Below are 23,020 nucleotides of genomic sequence, written 5' to 3' on the forward strand. Positions count from 1 at the left end.
AAAGTCTTCATCTGCTGTGTGCCTCCTTCACATCCTTGTGCTACAAAGAGAAGTTGAAGTTCAGAGGAACATTACTTGTCATTCTCACTAACATGGTAAGCAAGCCAGATTTCTACATAAGATGCTCTTTTTTGTTTGGTCAAGACAATAAGCCATGCAATTACAAAAATAATCAATGCATCAAAGTGACTAGTTATGTTGTTGAATCCTGTCCTCACCGGCTGTCCATGCCATGTCTCATGATCGATGTGTCACCACATGCCTGAGACGCTAAATATGATTCACACCAAGGATCTTGCTTCTTGCCTTAGCTACCAAATTGGTACAAGGACAATCAGGGATGATAAAACCTTCAAAAGGACCACATGTGATTTTCACAAAACAAATCTATTTTTTAATTCCATTTTTTATTTTGAACCTGTGGCAACTCCTCTAGCCCAAAAGAAGCAATGGGGAATAGAAAGGAAGAAGAAAGGACAGAAATACACCACACACACACACACACACACATATTCAATTAGATCAGCCTAAATCTAGAGGATTGCTTTACCCCTATGTACAGATGCCAGACTTACTTAAATCCCAATTAAGGTTTAATTTAAACCAAGTGATCTAGATCAATTAATCATATCTCTTGAAGCAAACTTCTGACCAGAAGAAATAATTTAAAAAAAAAGGAAGACACTTATATCCATAATTCTTTTTTATTTTTTCAAATAATAAGTTGTTCAAGATGAGCCTGATCAATGCATCTACCAAATCAATAATACAGGATCTCATTAAAATAAATGCTCAATCTCGGTCTGAATATAACGGAAAAAAGTTCAAATTCTAAACTTAAAGAGTAACCATAGACCGTTAAGGCCTTAACTAACTATAAGCCACATCACACATTCAAATCAGATATCAACAAACCCTCTGATCATATTGTGACAGAAAAACTAATTTACCAAGAATAAACCATTATAATGCATTTAAACCATCATCATAGTGCCATTTGTCAATGGCTTAATTATGCAAAAAATCCTGAACATTTTGGGGGTTTTCAATTTCATCTTCAACTTTTATTTAGTGCAATTAGGTCATCTAACTTTCAAATTGATTCAATTCAGATCTTGGCTGTGATTTCCATTGGCCTGCCATGATGAAGTTTTGAAACATGAAAAAGGAGGCCACATAAGTGGGTCACATTACATCATGTAACGACGCTATCATGGCAAGCCAATGGAAATTACAGCCAATCTGAACTGAACCAATTTGAAAGTTGGATAACCTAATTGCACTAAATAAAAGTTCAACATGCAATTGAATACCCCCAAAAAAATTCTGTTTTTTGTGTAATTAAGCCTTTGTCGATAATCAGCATTTTGGAATCAAACTTATGCAATGTGACTTACATGCATAAAATAGTCAAGGACCACATGCTTTCCCAAAATGAGTTTATCTCTTGTATGGTTACTAATAGCCTCCAAACATTACCATAAAACAACCGATCAATCTTATTGCAGTGCCCTTTATCAAATACAGATAATCTTCTGAGAGCACAAGAAACCTCATTACCTCTTGCTGTTCCCTGGTTTAGTGTATTCCCAAGATATAGAATTTTCTTCATGATTTCCTTTAGCTTGTCAGATCCCCTAACCTAACATGTCATAAAGAAAGTGATAGCTAGTAAAATATATACATTCAAAAGAAATGTTACGATTTTGGGTAATACTGGACATATACCTCTTCACATGAAGCATCTACAGTGTACAAATTCTTTCTAATATCTGAGATCTGAAAAGAAAAAAGAGAGAGGCAGAATAACAAATCAAAGGAACTTCATCAAGCATGCTAATTTTTTATGAATACGAAAGAAGAAATACTATACAACCTGAGACCCAAACTGAATCTTGAAAGCAAACACTCTTAACTTAGATTCAACCCGTGGCACTTTCATCAACTCTAAGAAGTACTGCAGGCAAAAATGCCAGAAGTTTTGTGAAAGAGTTGCTTGAAGGGAAACCTTTGAATTATTTATGTATTGATTGATTCATACATGAATATATACAGACATACATAAGTCCATTAAATATGTGCACGCACACATTTGTAAAGCGTAATAAATCATTAACATGTTAAATGACCATAATAGACAGGAGAGCACATATATCTTGAAATGCACAAACAAGGGCACACATAATCAGAGTACCCCAACCTGACCTGTAGAAAAATTCATAAAAATGGATATAGACCTTAGAGATTTCACAAGACACCACTAATTTTAGCAAAAATTTTATATCTTTTAAATCACATAGTTAACATGGCTTTAGGAGTGAAGCATAACTAGGGACTAAAAAGTATTAAAAGAGCAGGTATGCCAAGACCATCAAAATGACTTGATCACCAAATTAATTGGTACAAATGCAAGTGGATACAAGTAAAGGTACTTTGGCTATTCAAACCTTCTAGCAATTCATCTAAAAAATTCCATATATATAAACTTCTACTAATTCAATTATCACACTGAATGAATAACTAAAATAACCATGTATTTTGGCAAATTCAAATATATATATATATATATATATATATAAATATATAGAGAGAGAGAGAGAGAGAGAGAGAGAGAGGTGGACCAAGATCTAGTTGAGCAAATTTCAGGTCAGATTCAGGCAGGTGAAATCAGGAGATGGGAATCCAACACCGATGATTCATTCAATATATATAGATATATGCATATATATGTGTGGTGTGTGTGTGTGTGTGTAAAGAGAGAGAGGTGGACTAGGATTTAGTCGACCAGATCTCATGTTGTATCTAGACAGGTGAAATCAGAAGATGGAGGCCCAAATCCAAAGATCCAAGCCAAACAATATATAGAGAGAGTTAGGCTAGAATGCTTCGAACTTCTTAAGACCATCTGACTCCAAATGCTTCCTAGTAAAAATCAATGAAAAACCTCTCAAAATGGAAATTAGCACCGTTGATCATAATCGACAATATATAAAATATTTAGAAACTAATTTTTTTTTTTCTTGTGGAGGGCTCTTACCTATACATGAAGTCAACAAAAAATGAATGGTAGTAATAGATGGTGAGCAAAAACATTGTATAAACTATATAATTTACAATTCCAAACTATTGATCTTGATCTAAATATTTAAATTATATACAAAACAAATTTCAGTTAATTTGGACTTTTCTTAGCTACATATCAGACCAAAACATGATATCATATCATTGAAATGGTTAATTTTGTTTGCATTTATTAGATGTAAGGGTGAATCCCCTAAAAAATTTATGATTTTTGTTTTCTAGCCAATTAACTGTCATAGATAATGATCAACTCAGCTGAAATTTATTTTCAGAGGCCCTTCATTGATTTCCACAAAGAGGCATTTGGAGCCAAGTGCTCGCAAAAGCATCCTAACTAAAGCTTGCTGTCTTGGTACTGAACCCTGTTCTGGTACCATCGTATAACAATATCAGCATGCAGCATGGTATGAGTGGCAAGGCATATCGAGTGTCAATACAGTATGAAATTGCATACCAGTTTGGTATCCGTATGATATGATACTGACCGGTATGGCATGATACTGACCGGTATGGCAAACCTTGATCCTAACATAACTCTATATAGACACAGGCATATACATAATAGGGCTTCAATTATTTGTATAAGCACGTGACAACACTTGATATGCCTAGAGGTGTAAGCAGCTTAGGTAGATCCACAGTTCCACACGTGATCCATGCTCGATCCATTTTGGACCTGATATTTACCTATAAGTTCAGATCTATTTGTCGAACACGGTTCCTAAGAAGGCCGAACTCCAATAGGTTTCATATAGATACTACACAATTGGACCCAACCAAATTTGGCCTGAATAGACCTGATAAGATTTGACAGAAATTAGTTAATGATCTGACCCTAGCTCCTAGTTAGACTGATCTAGAACTAGACCAAAAAGGGGCCTAACATGACCTATTGAGCCAATAGTATCAGTCTAGATTGAAATGTTAGTCTAGAAGCTAATTCCAACTGGATCTAGACAAGGTAGACCAGACCAAGCCTGAAACATTTGCAGCTTGGATACACCATTTGTATAATATAACCCAACCTTGTAAAGAGACATACAAATTAAATGATGCATAAGTTCATACAACAAGAGACAACATTTTAGGATGAAGGTTAGTTTATGATCCTAATAAAGCAATTTATTTTCGCAGCAAAACAAAGATACAGTACTAATACACCTAAATAGCAAACAATGGAACTTTTGTTGCAATAAATTTTCCAGAAATTAATAATAATAAAATTGCTACCACTATGATTAGCTTTTTATAAATCCTTGTTTTATTAAAAAGGGTTTTTTGCATGTATACCATTATAAATATCTGAAATTGCATGTATAACCTTGCAAGTTTATTATTTACATGCATACCTTTATAAATTATTCTTTTTGCAAATATGCTCTCACAAATTTACTGTTTGTGTGTATATCCCTATAAATTATTTCTTTTTGCAAATCTATCTTTATTGAGTTAAGGGAAAACATACAAAACGAAGTACTTTATAAGGATGTAAACACAAAGGCAAATAATTTATAAGGGTATGCATGCAAGTAGTAAATTTGTGAGGATATTTATGAAATTTTAGATATTTATAAGGGTACACATTTTAAAAGAATAATTAATGAGGGTATACATGCAAATAGTAAATTTGTGAGGGTCTTCGCACAACTTCAGATATTTATAAGGTATATACACAAAAAAAAAAAAAAAAAAACCTAAAAAAAATGATGTTATGTGATATAAACTGGCCATGTTTCCAAAAAAAGCTTGCAGAGTTATAATAATTTTTCTCAATAAAAATAAAAAAGAACATCCAGCCTCAAAAATTTGTTTCAAAATGAATTTTACAATTAAATAATCATAAATTAATTGGGATTTTTCTTATGCTTGTTAGGCTCCAACAAGGACCCCTGGTTATTGTCAACAAGCTTCTTTGACTGGAAGAAAGTCAATCAACTTAAAATGTCAGAATTAAAAAGCTCTACATATCCAGATCCCAGTATTTGAATTCTAAACCAAAAATTTATTATCTTATGGTATCAGAAAATGAAGTGAACAATCATGAGATCATGAGCTTGAAGTCAGGATGGAAGTCTTAGGAGACTTCAATAAATTGCATATGGATAATGTCTAAAATCTGTGCAATTTATTACATCAGAAAAAGGTGTTAGTGAAGTTCTAAAGGGAATATTAGTTTATTATTTATTGAAACAGTGAATTCACAATCTGGGAATCTTATATGATAGTAAAAGAGTTTATAGTTTTATATGATTAGAATTTAGAAATGCATGTTGCAGAAAAAAATGATCTAAATAAACATTAACAAATTTTGACCTTTTGTTGCTGGTCTTTTAAAGATGCACCATATGTTTATGCATTTTTCTCCCTTCCCATTTCTTTTAACATGCTTACAAAATTGACTTCTTTATGGATCTGTTTTTAATGCTGATGTAGCTAATATACTGTACTCCTTATCTTTATACCAAATTTGAGATGCTAATAAAAGCATTTTTTTGTGCTATCTTTAATCTTATGAAATAAGTAATGCAACCTCATAAGCTAAATATGTCAAAGTTTACCTGCTCGCATTTTCCAAGGTTCTCCTTGTTGCCAGTGTAGCCCTAATAGCAGAATGGTGTATAACATAATTAGAAGATTTCTTTAGGAGACTTGTTTAATGAAAAGATAGGAATTTTTAACCAAAGAAATGAATGGATAATAAGAACAGGGACAGTAATTTATTTTATTGTATACACCTTAAGAAGCTCCATCTCGTCTTTTGTTGGACAGAACTTTAGGAGATTTTCTACTTGATCAGCATCTAGAATTGAATCATCCAGCGCTAGAACAGCATTCTGCAGCAACATAAAGATTGAAGCTCAAATTCATGAAAATATTTGCATTTTGTTAATGCTGAATTTCGGCTAAATATCTAGCACCAGTTTCTGAATGTACGAGCATTTCCTATATAAAATATCAAACGATTTAAATTTATGTGAAAAATGAAAACATATGACAAAAGTCTGAACATTGAAAAGCTCTGGTGCTTTTGATTTTCAACAGGAGACTCCAAATTAATTTAAATTAAAAGAAAGGGATTCATGATCATTTATGTATATACATATAGCATGCAAATTCTTGTTCCTTAAGAACCAGAATAGATTAGGGAAATATGCTCTGCAGGAGACTGAAACAAAGCTTCGCAACCTGCAAATGGCTTTAAAATGCATCAGAAACTATGTCGTGATATGAGCTATTTTGCTTCTATAATTATAATTGGGCAATGTATTATATGAGATGATAAGTGAGGAAAGCATTTAACATTCAATCATCAGAAGAAACTTGAGCAATTGACTGGTTGAAAATCTTGAATTTTTACTTGCCTTTACCCATTCAGAGCCCGCCCACTACAAGTTGGAGAATTGATTTGTGCTTACGGTTTTTGTTTATAATGGAATGGGAAGATGCATATAAAACATGGATCCTTGGTGATCAATCCTATGGTTAGCCGAACCGTGGCAAACCAGCCTGTTGGGGGCATACTGAAGTAACTGAACTAGGTCGGTCAGTTGCCGGCATGATTCAAGATTTTTGTTCAACATATAAATGACTTGGTTGGCTTTCAAAACCCTAATCTTGAAGCCTTCATCCCCATGAGTCAAACCCACCACCCTACAACAATGACAATGACAATGAGTCCTTGGCTAGGTAGGTCTCTATCTCTCCATCTCTCTCTCTCCCTCTCTCAATCTGTCATCGGATCTGAGGCTCTCAAAGATCCTGTCAATGGCCAAAGGTTCTCAGCCTCTCTCTCCCCCTCCCTCCCTCTATCTCTCTCCCTCCCTTTCTCTCGATCAGTCACCGGATCCAGGGCTCTTGAAACTCCTTCTCCATAGTCGAGGCTTCTTGGCCTTTCTCTCTTCCCCCCTCTCCTTCTTCCTCTTCTGCTGTCCCTCTCCCTCCCTCTCCTCCTCCTCCCCTTTCCTCTCCCTATTTCAGCTCCGGCATGTATGTTACATGTCCATACCGTACTAAACCGGTTGCCGGCCGATACAACTTTTGATACTAGTTCAGCAGACTTAATCAAAACTATGTCCGTCCTTGTGCCTATGTAGTGATTGAACCACATGGTGGGGGCCATGCAATGAAGGCAGAGCTCAATCCAAAGATTTAGTTGCCAGAGGACAGGTCAAATAATGCAAACACAGGGTAACAATGGGGTTTTGGCCACAAAGAACCCACACTTGATGCATTTAAGGATTGAAGATTTGTGATGTCTGTTGGCTGAGACCAGCTAAAACTGATTTACCCTTGTTAAGTAGAACAAAGTCCATGGGAGAATATTAAGAATTTAAGATGGTTAAAGTGAAAATTTTTCCTTTTACCATGGGGCTTGAAACAAGGAGAGTAGAAGAAGATGGGGTGTCATTTATGGGTCTATGAAACTTCTAAGTTGTTTCAGATGCCTTTCCAAGATCAACCAAATTTAGTCAAGTTCATTATTCATTCTTATATTTCCTTTTCTGATTTCTATTAATCAGATGTGAAAATATAATAGCAGAGGCCTACTGAATTTTAGCAAGATAAAAGTTTTTCAAATACAATGGTCATTACTAAAGATTACAACCTGTGCATCTAATAATAACTTGCGAACCAAGCCCTTCACTCTAACTTCTAAGAGAGATAAAAATGAGCTTTGACAACTTAATTGCATGAAGCCAGAGGTTAAAGGACCAAGGACACTTAGGAGCCAAGATCTATTGGAGCCTAAGCTCGAAGCACAATGCAAGGCACATGCTAAAAAGAAGGCAAGATGCATGCACAAATGTGTGCACCCACATGTAAATATCATGCATTATGTGTTTTAGGTATATTACGTATGTATGAAGACACATAAATACACATATGCAAACATGCATACACATGTATATATTTACATTTACACATGCACTCATGCATGCAGCATGCACACAGACATACATACATATGCGTCTGTGCATGTGTGTATGTTTGCGCCGACAGATGCATACATATACGTATGGCTATAATTCATGATGTTGAATATATTTGATAAATATAAAGAAAAGGGTCATCCTAGTGCACAAGGCTCTCGCCATTGCCAATTCTAGGGAGGGTCAGATGTGTGCATCTTTATGCTTGCATGCAGAGAGATCATTTCCATGTTTTGAAACCGTGATACCCAAGTTACAACGGAGCAATCTTGCTATTGCACCAAGGCCCATCCTCACTATATTGATAAAAAATAAATAGAACATATACAAAACCAATTACAAACATCTAACTAATATTGGCCAAACCCACCAGTGGTCCTATAAAAACACACATTATGGCAACCATGAAGGCACACACAACTCACTTAAAAACACAACCATCACAACACACACCACAAAAAAACAAAATTGCAGTCATCCACAATCACATGCACATGCACAACAGATAAACAATCATAAAGGCACTCCTTTTTTGTGCCTTTGTGCCTCAACAAGGTGCATGCAAGGTGTGCATTTGGTAGGCAAGTCACCAAATTTTGCACCTAGGAGCAAGATTCGTCATTTTTGTACCGGACCTCCTACTTGTACCATATTATTACAATGCCAGTGTGCGCTATGGTATAAGGTGACAAGGCATACCAAGTGTCGATACAGCAGGAGACTGCATATCGGTTCGGTACTAGTAAGATATGGTAGGCCTGGTATGATATAATACCAACCGGTACGACAAATCTTACTTGGGAGTGCCTTGCACCAGGTGGAGTGCCTTCCGCCCGAATCACACCTTACTTGTGCCTTCAACAACACTGCATGGAGCAATTCCGAATGCAAATGCAAAAGTTATGTGATCTAATAAATCATCAAGTACAACCTACAAGAGTAGTAAAATTGCTTAAAAACATATACATTGATATATATGATTACCTTCTTAACTCTTCTAATAACTTGCACATGTACATGTGCATGCCCACCCCTATGAATAAGGTTTGCAAAACTAGTACAGATGATCGTACCGATTAGGGATGTATTGGTACAATATCATACCATACATATCAACACACCGTACATAGCACCATGGCTGTACCTCTAAGCTTCACCCAAATGAGGTGGGAAGAGAGAGAGAGGAAGGAACAAGCATACCTTCAACCTCCAATCTATGATCTCCAACCCTCATTTCATGATCTCTAGCCTTCAATCCATAACCTCTAGCCTTTGGTCCATGATATCTGACCCTCAATCTGCTTTGGCCACCAATTGATGAGATTTGTGACCTCTAGCCTCTAACAAGCTCCTTTTAGTGTGGAAGATAATAAGGGTGATCAACGAGGCTATCAACGAGGGACACTTGGCAAGGATGACCAGTTAGGCTGTCGAAATGATGGCATAATAGCTAGAAAGAGAGAGGTAGCAATATGGTGAGAGTGAGAAGAAAAAGGGAGACAGTGGCCATCACCATCTATAGCAGTGGGGGTGGCAGTGATAGAACCCTAACCCCAGCAAGGAAAATCACAAGAAGAGAAGTTGTGAAGAGATACCAGTAGGAGGGGAAGGAAAGGGGTCCTTGCTAAGGCAGTCCATCGCCACTACAATCTACTAGGCTAGTGGTGCAGTGGAGAACCGAAGACAGGAGGGTGAGAAGAGAGGCAAGGTGAATGTTGGGAGATTTTGAGCAAAGGCAAGAAGAGGCACTAAGGTGTCAAGAAGAGAGGAATTGAAGGGCCAAGGCCCCTCTCCTTTTGTAAGGGGTTTCCTTCAGCTAAGGGAATCAAGTAAGAATTGCTTGAAACTAGACGAAATTGGTTAGTAATAGTTTGGCCCAACTTGGACGGTGCTAACTGGTTCTCGAACTGCTTGGTATCGAGTGCCTAAACCAAGATTCGTAAGACTAGAATCAGCACCTATTCTGGTAGGCTAGCTATACAATAGGGTACAGCCCAATGTTGTGTCCAACCAGCAAGGGAATGGGAGAGGAAGTAGAGAGAGGAAGAGAGAGGGAGAAAGCGAGAGCAGTAGGGAGAAAGAGAGGTGGAGGGGGAGAGGAAGAAGGAGAGAGGGGAGAGGGAGAAGGAGGGACAAAGAGAAAGGAAGGGAGGAAAATAGAGAAAAAGGGTGGTGATGAGCAGTGGCCATCGAGACAAGGCCGTGAGATGGGGCAAGAGGACTTTCGAAGCCTCTATTTCAATGCATAGAGGAGAGAGGGCTTTGAAAGGCCGTGGGATGGGGCAAGAGGACTTTCGAAGCCTCTATTTCAATGCATAGAGGAGAGAGGGCTTTCAAAGCCCTCTCTCCCCCCTCCCTCAATCCCGTTCCAGTAGCCACCGCTTATTGCCAGCCTCTCCCTCTCTCCCTCCCTTCTTTCCTCCCTCTCTTCTCTCTCTCTCTTCCTATCTTTCTTTCCTCTCCCCCTCCCTCACTGGTTCTCGATTTCATTGTTAGAATCATCCTAATCCACAACCGATACGGCTCGATATGCCTTGAACCAAGCGGTTCAAGATGGTTCCACTTTTCTTGGCCTAAATTATTCTAGTTTCTGGATGATTCGGTTTAATACAACCTGAACTAAGAATTCTGTACCATCCGAACCGGTCGGTACACCCCATACCGAGTCGGACCAATGGGCAACTGGGATGGTTCTGGTGTCCAAAATGGTTCTCGAAAGGAGGGAGAAGAAAGAGAGGAAGAGAGAGGGGGGAAGAAGGAGAGAGAGAGAAGAGAGGGCCTCCAATAGCTGTCGGAGGCCATCCGACATCTTGCCGAGGTTAGTACATGCGGAGGGAGGGAAGGAGAGAGAGTGGGAGGTCCTTACGGGCCTCCAAAGTCCGTCGGAGGCCTCCGAATGGATGACGCCTCCACCTCGACATCTCCGACAGCTAGTGACCTCACATCGAGGGCCTGAGGACGGTCGAGTAGAGGGCCTCCACCCCCTTCTTCATTTTGAAACAGGGTTCGCCCCTGTATCAGATTTTTTTTTTAATTTTAATGTGCGAAGTCGGTAACCCAATTGCCAACTTTGTAAATTTTTATTTTTTTAATTTCAGTATCCAATTTTTTTTTTAAAAGGGTGAAGTCGGCAATGTTGTTGTCGACTTCGCCCGTTAAAAATCAAAAATAAAAATCAAAATAGTTGTGAACCCCTATTTCAAATCCGCCGTCCTCCGTGGCCCTCGACCACTCTCCGCTCCCTTCGTGCTGCCTCATCGGCCGTCGGAGAGCTCATGGCGGCGTTGCCGCCATCCGTCCAAAGGCCTTTGAGGGCCTTCGATGAACCAATAAGGCCTCCCACTCTCTCTCCTTCCCTCTCTGTGCGTACCGACACTTGGCAAGATCCCAGATGGCCTCCGACGGCCGTCGAAGGCCCTCTCCCCCTCTCTCTCCCTCTCCCTCTTTTCCTTTCCTTCTCCCCCCTCTCTCTTCCTCTCTTTCTTCTCCCTCTCCCTTCTCTGCCCCGTCAGTTCGTGCTGGTCCAATCTGGTACAGATTTGTATCCAGCCGTACCGCCGGTCGATCAGTATAGGCATCAGTACCGAGTCATCGAACCTTGCCCCGAACCACTTGGTTCAAGACAATTCTTCATATCTTGCTAATGAATATGACATATCTTATGATCCATCAAAGTTTAAGAATGGTTTATAACTGGTTCTCGACCTAATATATACTGCTTGAGCTGGTAATGACTATATGCTAATTCAGCCTTGGCAAAATATAGGCATGCAATAGAACCTTAAAAATCAATTTAAGGGTAAGAAAATATGTATTTTTATTTAGTTCAACTAGACGACAATCCTTCAAAATTATCCTAGAATAAGAGTCTATATGGATTGGGAAGAAAGAGCGATTTTCTATATAGGAAAGTGTACATCATGTCACTAGGATGCAAAGAGTTGAAATAAATGCAGGAGTAATTGTAGTCTAAGTATCAAATTATCCATGACTATGTTGGGTTCCATGTAGTAAAAACACTAGCATGTGTACCATGTCTTCTAAATTCTAATATTTAATGGCTACGTTGTTATATTGAAGTGTTAGTTTGTCTTAAATTATATCATTTGTTACCTTGTCACATATTAGTTCAAATGCCATTAAACATAACATGTAATAGTAGTTTGATTTTTCAGTTTTTGTAACATATGCAGCACGACCATTTTATTTTTGACAAGTTAAAATATGTAGCTATGTTGCATAATAGAAAATGTAAGGGTCGTTCCATTAAAATACTAGAAATAAATGACCATGAAACTTGGGCAAGATACTCCTTTCCCTCTCATATGTCAATTTCAATTTTCTTCTTCCTTGTCAAGGCTCCTAGGGCTCCTCTATTTTCTGAAATTCCTAGAGCTTCAATCTCTACACTCTCCTCCTCTGGAATCTTTCAAAGGAAGATCCCATGTCACAAGAATGAGGTAAATAATTTTCTTTCTTCCACTTTCCCTATGCACCACTTTCTTCGCTCCTTCCCTTTTCTATTGTTTTACTTTTGGCCAGGGATCCATACAAAATACTTCAAAAAATCCAAATTGTACTTATTCTATAGTTTAGAGTCATAGCTCCTTAAAACCATAGTTGTGGTTCCTCTTGAATTTCAAGTGGTATAAGTACCCATTGAGATTTATGTGCTAATCATAATAGTGGAATTCACTCTCCAAAGAAATGAGAAGTTTCAAATTTAAACTAAACATTAGAGGTTGGCCAACTTCTCTCCACTCAATTTGGAATTTGGATGTTATAGAGAACCACTTGATTTACGAAGAGGCTTAGAGGTAGATCTTATTGTCATCCCATGTTAGATTATTTGTCTGGAACGCAAAAAAAGGCCTTCCTCAACAAATAATTGATCAAGGCTTTTATTACCAGAACTAATCCCCACTTCCTAGAATGGCCCAATATGGTACTAGAGAAATCCTCCTCTGTAAACCCCATTTGCAGCCTCCTCCGCTTGCCCTAACTCCTCTTCTCCCCACTCTCCCACCTTCTCTCCTCTTGTCCCCCCTCTCTCACCACTTTAATATTTTGTTTTATTTATTCATTATCTTTATGAATTCTCAGTGGGTCCACCCTCCCTTACTCTCCAAAACTGAAGAAAATGATAGTGGAGCTCTCTCTAAACTTGCTCCTCCAATATGACAAACTATATTTTTAGGATCATTTCAAACAAGAAGGAGAGCAGCCAAACTTAAAGAACATATAATTTAAGGCAAATGTCATGTCAAGGCAGACTATCAAGTAAAATGAGAAACAATATGATAAGATTAGTCCAGATCAAAGTATCACTTATGCTTTCTACACATAGAATACCAATTTATATCTTGTTGACAATTATATGTAAGTTTTAAGATGAATTGCCAGTATCTGACAGGCTAGACTCTAGAGTATCTTCTTTAAGATGTCTCGATGAAAACAGATTACCAGCACACAGCTTGCATGAAAAGCTAATTGCATTAAGCTTACCATCATATCAGATAGAGGCATCTTGATTTTTGTCAGCATGATTTCAGTGTTATTGGCCCGCTTTAGATCAATCTACAAGAAAGTCAGCACCTAGCTTATCAGCAAAACTGTAATTCAAATACAAAGATAGCCTACATGCATATGTTTGATAATACTTAGATCATGGTTAAAGAAAAAAATTACATCAATCAAGTCCAAAAAAAATTTATGATAGCAACCAGTGAAAAGTGAAGGCGCTTAATTATTATGAGGCACCTAAAGACAGTCACAAGCGTATAAAATCTGCTGCATTGTATAGACTAGAGAGTATATGATAATCAAAGATAAGTCAAATATCCAAGTAGAATTTCAATAGAAACCTTTTAAGGTCACTGATAGGTAAATGAGACTCAGAATGCAAAAAGTTTCCCCTTTTTCCACTTCTGAAGAAAATAGCAATCTAAAATGTCCATATGTTATTCGCCTTGATCACATAAACAGATATCAGGTCCTTTAATTCTCAACAAAAAAACTAAAACAAGCTTGAGATTAATTACAGTCATTAGTTACCACTTACCAGAAGTGCATGCAGATGCAAAGAAATGCTGAGATAGCAGATGCAAGATTCAGAAGCAAGCACACCACCATATGTGGAATTTTATTGGTTCTAGGATCATAGAAAGATAGCTATAGTGGATAATCGATAGGAAGTAAGAAAAATTGTTTAGCAATTAACTGGGTACTATGGTCATCAAATGATGAAAAATAATCAGTGCAAACGACAAGAGTCGATCAGCTCAATTTGTCAAAGTGTGTAACTTGGCTGCATCCAGCACACATCCTCACCAAAATTATGTGCTATCAAAAAGATCCTTTCTAGTTACTTTTGTATGGATAGGTATCTCATTTCCTAAAGCAGCATTTCTAGTGCGTGTCCTTTCCAGCATCCAATAATACCCATGTATTACAATACTCAAATAAAAGAAAAATAAGAAAAATGCTCTATAATTTGAAAAGGTAAATTTTATTTAAAATCATTTCTCTCAACTTATTTTGAATCATCATAAACAGAGCTTCAGACTGCTGATACAATGATATGGAAACTGACATAATTAAATAAATAAAGAATTTCCTCATTAAAAAGAAAAAAGAAAACTTATATAGTTAGTATATAAATATTCGTCATGCAGACTAGTGCATTAGTGTGAAGAATCCAGTCCATGAAGGCAAAAAAGTAGATAATGTAACAATTTGCCAGCTGTTCTGGTTATTATCTCCATACAGCAAACTTTTGTAGTTCCTCCAATAAAGGAGGTTTTTCTTCTTTATTTTGTACCAATGATTTTTGAGAATATTCCTTCTCTCTCATGGTACATGCCATGGAAAAAATGTCTTTGACTCATTCAATGTGAATTCCAGTCATAACCTACAGAAATTCCACATCTCTCTGATACTAAAAAGGGTTGAGGCCGTAATTCCTCCTTTAAAAATAATCTGTGATGCCCTCTTTTGATTGCTAAATATTTGCTCATTCTTTGCCTCCATTCTTCTTTTAACACCTCAAATAATGACTACTTGTTTGCCTCCTCTTCTCTCCTCTGCTGACTTGATTCAAGAAGCCTAATCTTCCCCTTCTCACTTAGGCTATTCGACACTGATCCATTTATTGCAATCCTTTTGCCACCACAAGCACAGGGTGTGTTTTAGTGCAACTAGAGGTGCTAACATGTCACCTATGAAGCCTGGTGACAAATCCAGATCCTATACACCATTCTGGATATGCTGATACAAGAATCTTTGAGATGGTGCTTCTTTTTCTTACACACAAACACACGCATATGCGTGCGCGCACGCACACCGCAGACACACACACACACACACACACACACATATATATGTGTGTGTGTGTGTGTGTGTGTAAAAGCACCAATGCAGCATCATGGTTTATCAAAGAAAAAAGGCATACACCATACAAAACATCAATGTCACAAACGCTAAAGTTAACCATCCATCACATCCATTATTAGAAAGTCAACATTTATATTTCTCAAGAGAAAAGAAGAACTCTTCCCTCATCTTTTGGAGACATACTCAGGAGTACCCATGATCTTTTTTAATAGGATACATGAAATAAGTACTCTAACAGATGTCCTAAACCAATAGTGTAAATATGGCCAAGGCATACAATGTGAAGTAGCTATCTATCCTAACATGTCACAACGAAGACAGGACAAGGGATTCCAAAACTATACATTGCAAACCATGCCTGGTCCAATACATTATAAAGTGCCTTAAGCACAGCCTGAACCAATTATGCCTTACCCAGCTTGACTCAGTCAGCAGGAACAAGTTGCCTAAGCCTATTTGCTGTGTATTTAGGAGACTACCTGGACTAAAACCTAAATTTTGGCTTTGGAAACTAAAGCATTAGCCAAATACCAATGAAACTTTCAAAATGGAAAACGTTCGAAAAAGAAATCTAAGTTCATGTGTTGGTACTAGTTAGGAATGAATTTCTCAATAAACAATGACTTATAACCATCTTTGGCAGTCAAGAACCACTTTGTCTGCATTGTGTTCTTACTCTTATTCCAGTCTTGCAACACTTGACATAAAAAATAAATAGGAAAATAAGAAATACATACATGCAGATAAGACATTTAAATCTAGATGACAGGCATGTAAATTGATCAACATGTATCATAGAAGCATAATAAGCTACAGTTTCAGTAACATCATAGCACTAAGGTAATGACATTTTCAGGTCCTATGATATCTTTCTCTTTGAGAGTGTAATGCTATAGATGATTTACCAGGTGAACTTTATCCAATTTAGATCCAGCAGATTTGCTACGCCCTCCTAACTTAGAACTATCTTTTGATTTTGGAACCACCGCAGAGAAGAGTGACTCAAGTTCTTGTACATCAAATTCTGAAGTACTGCATGAAAAAGGTAACTTACTGAGAATTAGGAGGACAAGGAAAACCAAGGTTGCAGCTAACAACCTATCAAACTTTACTGCCAACTAACATTAGCAAGAATGTCAGAAAAAGTCATAAGTATCCAAAACATCTAATTATCAGATATGCAGATGAACAAAATATATGATACCTATGAGCATCGGCATGTTTTTGTAGTTCTGCCCATAAGCTTCCTTGCATCGCTCTTGTTACTTTGACCCAATGCAATGGCTTTAGTGATGATCTTCGAGTTGATGTAGGTGGACCTGGCCCTGCAGAACGTGAAAGCCCATGGCCCCTTCCCCCAACCAGGGAATTAGGTGATAAGCCTCTTATGCCAGCTTGAGAACCAAGTGCACCTAGTGGAGGTGGAGGAGCACCAGGTGCACCTGGAGGAGGTGGAGGAGCACCAGGGGCCCTAGGAGGAGCTGGAGGGGCAGGTGCGCGTCCTACTGGAGGAGGTGGTGGAGGTGGAGTCCCCCCATGCCCTCGAGGGGGAGGTGGTGGAGGTGGAGCTCCTCCATGTCCTCCTGGAGGAGGTGGTGGTGGTGGAGCTCCTCCATATGCTCCAGGAGGTGGTGGTGGAGGTGGAGCACCTCCACGCCCTCTAGGTGGTGCCGGTGGAGGTGGAGGTGGAGGTCCTCCACATACTCTAGAGGGTGCAGGTGATAGCAAAACTCCTTCATTAGCCTTAGGGGGTGGCGGTGGTGGTGGCGGTGGAGCTCCCACATATCCTCTAGGTACAGCGGAAGGTAATGATAATGAAACTCTTCCAAAGGGTGGAGGTGGTAGCAAAACCCCTCCATCAGCCCTGGGGGGTGGGGGTGGTGGTGGCCGTGGAGCTCCTGCATGTTCTTCAGGTATAGCAGAAGATAATGATAATGGAACTCTTCCATGAGCCCTAGGGCTGGGGCCAGGACTGGTGGTGGAGCTCCCACATGTCCTCTATGAAAAGGGGGAGGGGGTGGTGGAGGAACTCCTCCATGAGCCCTAGAGGCTGGGGGCGGGATCAGTGGTGGAGCTCCTATATGCTCTCCAAAGAAAGAAGAATGGGGCAATGGTGGAGCTCCTGTATGCTCTTTAGAGGAAGGGGGAGGAGGTGGCAGTGGAACTCCTCCATGAGCTCTAGGGAGTGGAGGTGGAGGTGGAGGTGGAGGTGGAGCTCCTACCTGCCCTCTCAAGGGTGGGCAAGGTGGTGGTGATGGAACTCCATAAGCTTTGGAAGGTGGAGGTGGGGGTGGGGGTGGAGTTGGAGCTCCTCCAAGTCCTTTAGAAAGATCTAGCTTTGGCAATGTATCTCCTCCATGAGCCATAAGTGGTGGTGATGGTGGTGGCAATGGAGGCAGTGGCGGTGGCGGTGGTGGAGGAAGAGCTCCTCCATGAGCTCCAAGGTGTGAGGGTCGGGATGAAGGTGGAGCTCCTTCAAGACCTTTGGAAATAGGGGGAGAGGGATGGGGCAATGATGGAACTCTAACATGAGCCTCAAGCGACGTAGGTGAGGAAGGAGGTTGAGTTCCTTTACACGCTCTAAAGGGAGGGGGAGAGGGAGGGGGTGGGGTGGTGGTGGAGGCCCTAAATGTAGTTTATGAGGTGGCAGTTGAGGTGGAGTTTCTACACAAGCTCTTAAGGATGAAGGTGGAAACAAAGCTTCTGTATGCATGGAAGGGGGAGAAGTTGGAATAGGGATGTGGTGATCATATTTTCTGAAAGATTAGATGAAGTCACTAAAAGTGGCGAGGGTGGAGATGTTGGAGGGTCTTTTGTGACAACTACATCCCTTTTAGATGGTGAAAGAGGTGGTGAGGAAGTAATTGATCCACCAACACCATGCTGAAAAAGAGGAGACCTAAGGGAAAGAGGGGAGTTTTGAGATATTACTCCTTGGTATGTTATTGATGGAGAGATGCCATGCCTGATTTATTCCAAATGGGAGGGGGTGGGGGGTGGGGGAACTTTGGTGGATGATCTTGAGTGGACAAATGATGGAGGGGGAGGAGGGGAGTAGCTAGTGGCTGCTTTTTTGGTCATAGGCTGAGGAAAAGGGAGGGAACCATCCTTTGGAGATGTTATTAGGCCTGAAGGCAAAGGGGAAGGAGGTAGGCTTTTGGAGGATGCTCTTGGATGCAAGGGTGGTGGAGGTGGAGGGGAGATGGAGGTGGTCGGGGAGGAGATGGAACTGCACATACAAGTGGAGGTTGGAGAGGCAATGGTGGAGATAACGGAGCAATTGTGGTAATTGTACTATATGTTGGAGGAAGTGGGGGTGGAATAGGAATAAGAGATTGATGGGTTACTTCCATTTGGGAAGATAGAGCTAAACGAGAGGGATGAAAAAAAGAAGCAATCATTGTGGTCCCAAAAGGGGGAGGAGGTGGTGGTGGTGGAGAATGGGAAGGGGCTTGGAGTGCTTCTCTTGTTTCCAAGGATAGAGGCAAAGGTGGAGGAGGAGGACATGAAAAAGGTGAAAAATTGTAAATGAAACTTGTAGAAGGCATATTAGTTGGTGATGATTGAGTTGTTGGAGATGCATAAGCTATAATTGTACTTGTCAAAGAAGGAATTGGACCATTTTCAATTTTTCCAGCAACATGATCTTGAGAAATTGAAGGAAATTCCAAATCAGGATGAGGTGCACATGCACAAAAGTAGCATCAGAGCCTTGTTTGGAGGGATCCATTCTGTGTTATTACTTAGATATTCCTGCTGTTCAATCCTTTGTTCAGACAAGAATGAACTTGAAGGTGGTTTCATACTACTTGCTTGTAGTTCCTCTGACATCGAAGGCTCGAACTTCTCATATTCTTGTTTTTGAAAATCAAACTCCATTCTCTCATACATAATGCTAGGCTCCCCCCCATTTTCAGTCACAGCATTTTCTGTTTCCTTGCTGGAATCACTGGTCTCTAGTTTGTACCATACATCATGTCCTACCCTAGGTGTCTCAAACTTAGGGCTCTCTTCATCCAGAATTGATTTCTTTTCAGTAAAATTCTTCTCTGCATCCTTTTGGAAACTCTGATTTCTAATGTGCTCTTTCCCTCATCTTCCAATATTGGTATTTCTAATTTACAATCCATATCATCTGAAGTAATTCTTGTTACATGTCCTTCAATGTTATGTTTGAAATTACTAATTTCCGATGCAGTCATCTCCTCAACTGCTATGTCAACAATCTGCTCCATATCCTGTTTGGAATTATCTAATGTACTCTTCTCTTCAATTGTCAAAGCTGGGCAATCTGCTTCGACGATCATCTTGTCTAAGGTACCTGTTACCTTGGTTACAAGATTTATATCATGTTTGACATAGCTGGTATGCATGTTTCTCTCCGTTGGGGTATGAAGCATGCTACTTGTGTCATCCATTGTCGTTACTTCTTGGTTCTTAATGATATTCAAGTCTTTTTCAGGGTCGCTAAATTCTAAGCCTCTTCTCACTTCAGCATCCAGATATGACACTTCAGATCTGGGACTTACATCACTTAGTGTATTTGTGAAAAGAGCTGTCTGGATGTCTAGATCTCTGTGTCCATCCTGCCATTCTGGATTGCTGAAAATCTCTTCTGCCTCAAAGAACTCCTCTGTTGAAGCAACTTCCATCGCATCCTCGTCTTCAGCTACCGCTTCTATGTTGATATCTGACTCAGCTTCAAAGTCTGAAAAGAGTACCTGATTCAGGCAAGTCAACTCCCATTATATCAGTAACAGACATCGCTTAATGTAAGACAGACCAGCACCTACCTCTGCTTTGAAGTCCTTTGAGAACTGGTCCTGAGCATCCCAAGCAATATCAATATCCTGAAGGGTCAGCAGCAAAATATGAGATTGAATAAAGGCTGTGTTGAACATAACCCTGAACACCATCTCCTCATCCTTCAGATCCTCATCCATATGGTTGCATTCAAGGACCACATCCCCTTGAACAGAGCAATGAACATTTATTTTTATTGGTGCATTGTCCTCCTGCAGTTACAGTACAAAACCAGTAATCTTAAATTCAGAACAGTAATCCCCTTCCGTCCAAAGTACTAAACTTACCTGGCTGAAGTGGCAAACATGCTTCTTAGTCTTTGAAGTTGAAAAAAGAACCTTGGAACTTCTGTCAGATGGGGTTGAGGGGTCCCGACCATAGACACGAACTACTGGCCTGCAGCCCCCTTCCCGGTCAAAGTTTGGAACAGTTCTAAGGATTAGGCAATCCAAAATAAAGGGAACATCATGCAGAGGCAATTCTGATCCACTGTCTGATTTGGATATGTATTGAAGATATCTCAAATGAGAAGATTGAGGGTTCAAGGGACACAAGAGATGGAGGCTCTCCTTAGGAGCTTGCTTATACACCATTTCCAGAGTCCTCTGTTCTCCACTGTACTGTTTCCTGTAGATCAGAAGACCTGCAAGCATAAATGCAAGCACAGGCCATCCGCCTCTCTCACAATGCATCAGCAAGACATTTTGCTGCCTTTCTAATGTAAGCCAGTTGTCACTCAACCTTAAGAATTCATGGATCATCTCCAAAGGAAGCAGTGGACACCCTTCATATTGACGAGGGTAATGCTTGACAATTATGTCATATAGGGATAAGATTCCTGAAATTTGGCTCTTCCTTTCACCCTCTCTGAAGTTAAATACCATGAATGAAGCATCAGAATAATAACCCTGAAGCTGGGAAAAAATTTTATCCATGTAATCCTTATATTCATCTTCTTCCATGGTTTCCGAAGAAAAGCAGCAGTCAAACACTGCAAGTACACCCAGTTAGTTGACGGAAGTTGAATAAAATTTTGTAGGAAAAGAAACTTGAGATTAATATGCTTTCCAAATTTTCTAGCTTAAAAATCCAAACCTATGATACTTTTTCTGAAAAAGTAAGAATCTCTAAAGCTGTCAATTATTTCCTATAGAGCCCAAGTCGCCAAAGATCAGAAACAGCTACAGATAACAATCCTCTTTCACCTAGAAACTACTCTCAGATTGTGTACGAGTCAGACTGAAACATCAAATTCTTAAACAAATGCACAGGGAATAACTGTAAGAAGAGCAAAACTAAGAAAATTCTGCAATAGCTAATGTAGATGCCAAAACTACATTATAAACTTTCAATATCCTGAAAATCTTAAAGAACAGAAAAGTGAAGCAAAAACATGTTCTAATGCTTCTCATGCCAAAAAATAACAAACCACATAGCAACATTGTCGAGAAACATTAACAGGATCATCTTGACACCCTCCTCGGAAAGCAAAAAAAAGAAGTTTTCACTTTTGCATCAGTTCCACAGATAAAATAGTTCAATAAGTGAACAAAACAAACATAGCTATGATATAGTTTCAAAACTACAATTTGCTTCAGAGTATCCGAATCCCACAAGAACCCCACTCACTTTGTATAGCAAAATTACCCCACGAACCTTCAATTAACCACAGAAAGCACAAAATCCATAATGCCAACCGCAAGAACATGAGCTTTTCACAATCACCAGGAAAGAAACCCTAATCCACCAAATTCCCCAAGCTTTAGGAAAACGAACCAAGATAGCTAAAAATGTTCCAGGTTTTCGAGGTTGTAACACAATGAGGGACGAGTAACGCATTACCGTAAACCCGATCGGTGATCTCCAGAAGCCGATCCGGTGGCTTCCTGTAAAAGAGCCTCCTGAACAACGCCATCCGCCGGCGCCGCCAGCGGCGGCCGTCGCTTCCCCGTCCTGATCCAAACCCGAAATCCGCGGCAAGAAACCACTAGACCTACCTTAATGCCAGAAACGAGCAATCCCGCCTCGAACCTATGACGAATCAGAGGCGGCGATATCTATCGCGCGAAGCAGATTGGAGAATTTTCGAGGCAATAGCGATCTCTAGGGTTTTAGAATCGCATCGAGCGAGACATTGAGAGGAAGAAGAGGAGAGGTCGCAACAGCGGTGTTGTTCTTCTCCTTTCTTTCTGCCTTCATGGAGAGAGAGAGAGGGGGAAAGAAGGGGGAAGCCGAAATAGGCTAGCTCAGCTGGGTCGCCTGGAACAGCGTTTTGCTCCCTGCTTGATGAAGTGTCGCTCTCCTATTGGCTTCTAAGTGGGGCCTACAGAGCCATCTCGCTAATGGCATCATTAACTAGGCCCGGAGTGCCGTTATTTCGAGCTGAAACCAGGATTTTGGTGGGCCCCATCGGCCCACACGCCCGCGATGGAGTTTCGATGACCAAGTTTGACTCGTAGTGGGGCCAAACTTTCCTCCAATCGCAAGCCGGCACGTCTGGCAACCCGACATTGTGGGTCCCAAAGGAAGGTGACACGTAAACCACACGTGGGGGAAGATGGAAAGGGACGGGAACGAGATGGCTTCCGACCGTTACGGTGGGAGGTAGATTCGGTTTGCTGCTGGGCTCCGAACAGCGAAAGTAGCCGTCGGATCGATCTGGAAGGATAGACATGGATCTCAGGTCGTGCGACAGCCATAATTGTGTGGGGTGGCTACCGGGTAGGATCCCCTACAACCGCCTCCTGTTCATGTTACTTTCTTTTTTTATTTTTATTTATTAAAGAAAAAGCGATTACCTTGGCCCCCCACCT

General features: G+C 40.0%; 1 protein-coding gene across 1 annotated transcript in view; it reads right to left on the reverse strand.

The window, feature by feature from the left end:
* The window catches only part of LOC105058301 (formin-like protein 18), a 30,920-nt gene extending 8,510 nt beyond the window's left edge, over nt 1-22,410 (reverse strand). Inside the window, exons 1-16 of the mRNA XM_073251145.1 lie at nt 22,050-22,410; nt 20,495-21,198; nt 20,198-20,419; nt 19,389-20,125; nt 19,148-19,344; nt 18,752-19,050; nt 18,509-18,633; nt 17,627-18,029; nt 16,609-17,402; nt 16,310-16,436; nt 13,518-13,589; nt 5,817-5,915; nt 5,640-5,681; nt 1,877-1,957; nt 1,729-1,779; nt 1,561-1,642 (exon numbers count right to left, since the gene is read on the reverse strand). Of these exons, the coding sequence (XP_073107246.1) occupies nt 1,561-1,642; nt 1,729-1,779; nt 1,877-1,957; nt 5,640-5,681; nt 5,817-5,915; nt 13,518-13,589; nt 16,310-16,436; nt 16,609-17,402; nt 17,627-18,029; nt 18,509-18,633; nt 18,752-19,050; nt 19,148-19,344; nt 19,389-20,125; nt 20,198-20,419; nt 20,495-21,198; nt 22,050-22,122 (4,108 nt within the window). The 5' untranslated portion in view covers nt 22,123-22,410. The remainder of the gene's footprint in view (nt 1-1,560; nt 1,643-1,728; nt 1,780-1,876; nt 1,958-5,639; nt 5,682-5,816; nt 5,916-13,517; nt 13,590-16,309; nt 16,437-16,608; nt 17,403-17,626; nt 18,030-18,508; nt 18,634-18,751; nt 19,051-19,147; nt 19,345-19,388; nt 20,126-20,197; nt 20,420-20,494; nt 21,199-22,049) is intronic.
* Between the last annotated feature and the right edge of the window lie 610 nt (nt 22,411-23,020).

This window comes from Elaeis guineensis, chromosome 2, assembly GCF_000442705.2.
Source record: "Elaeis guineensis isolate ETL-2024a chromosome 2, EG11, whole genome shotgun sequence".
Taxonomy (NCBI): Eukaryota; Viridiplantae; Streptophyta; class Magnoliopsida; order Arecales; family Arecaceae; genus Elaeis; species Elaeis guineensis.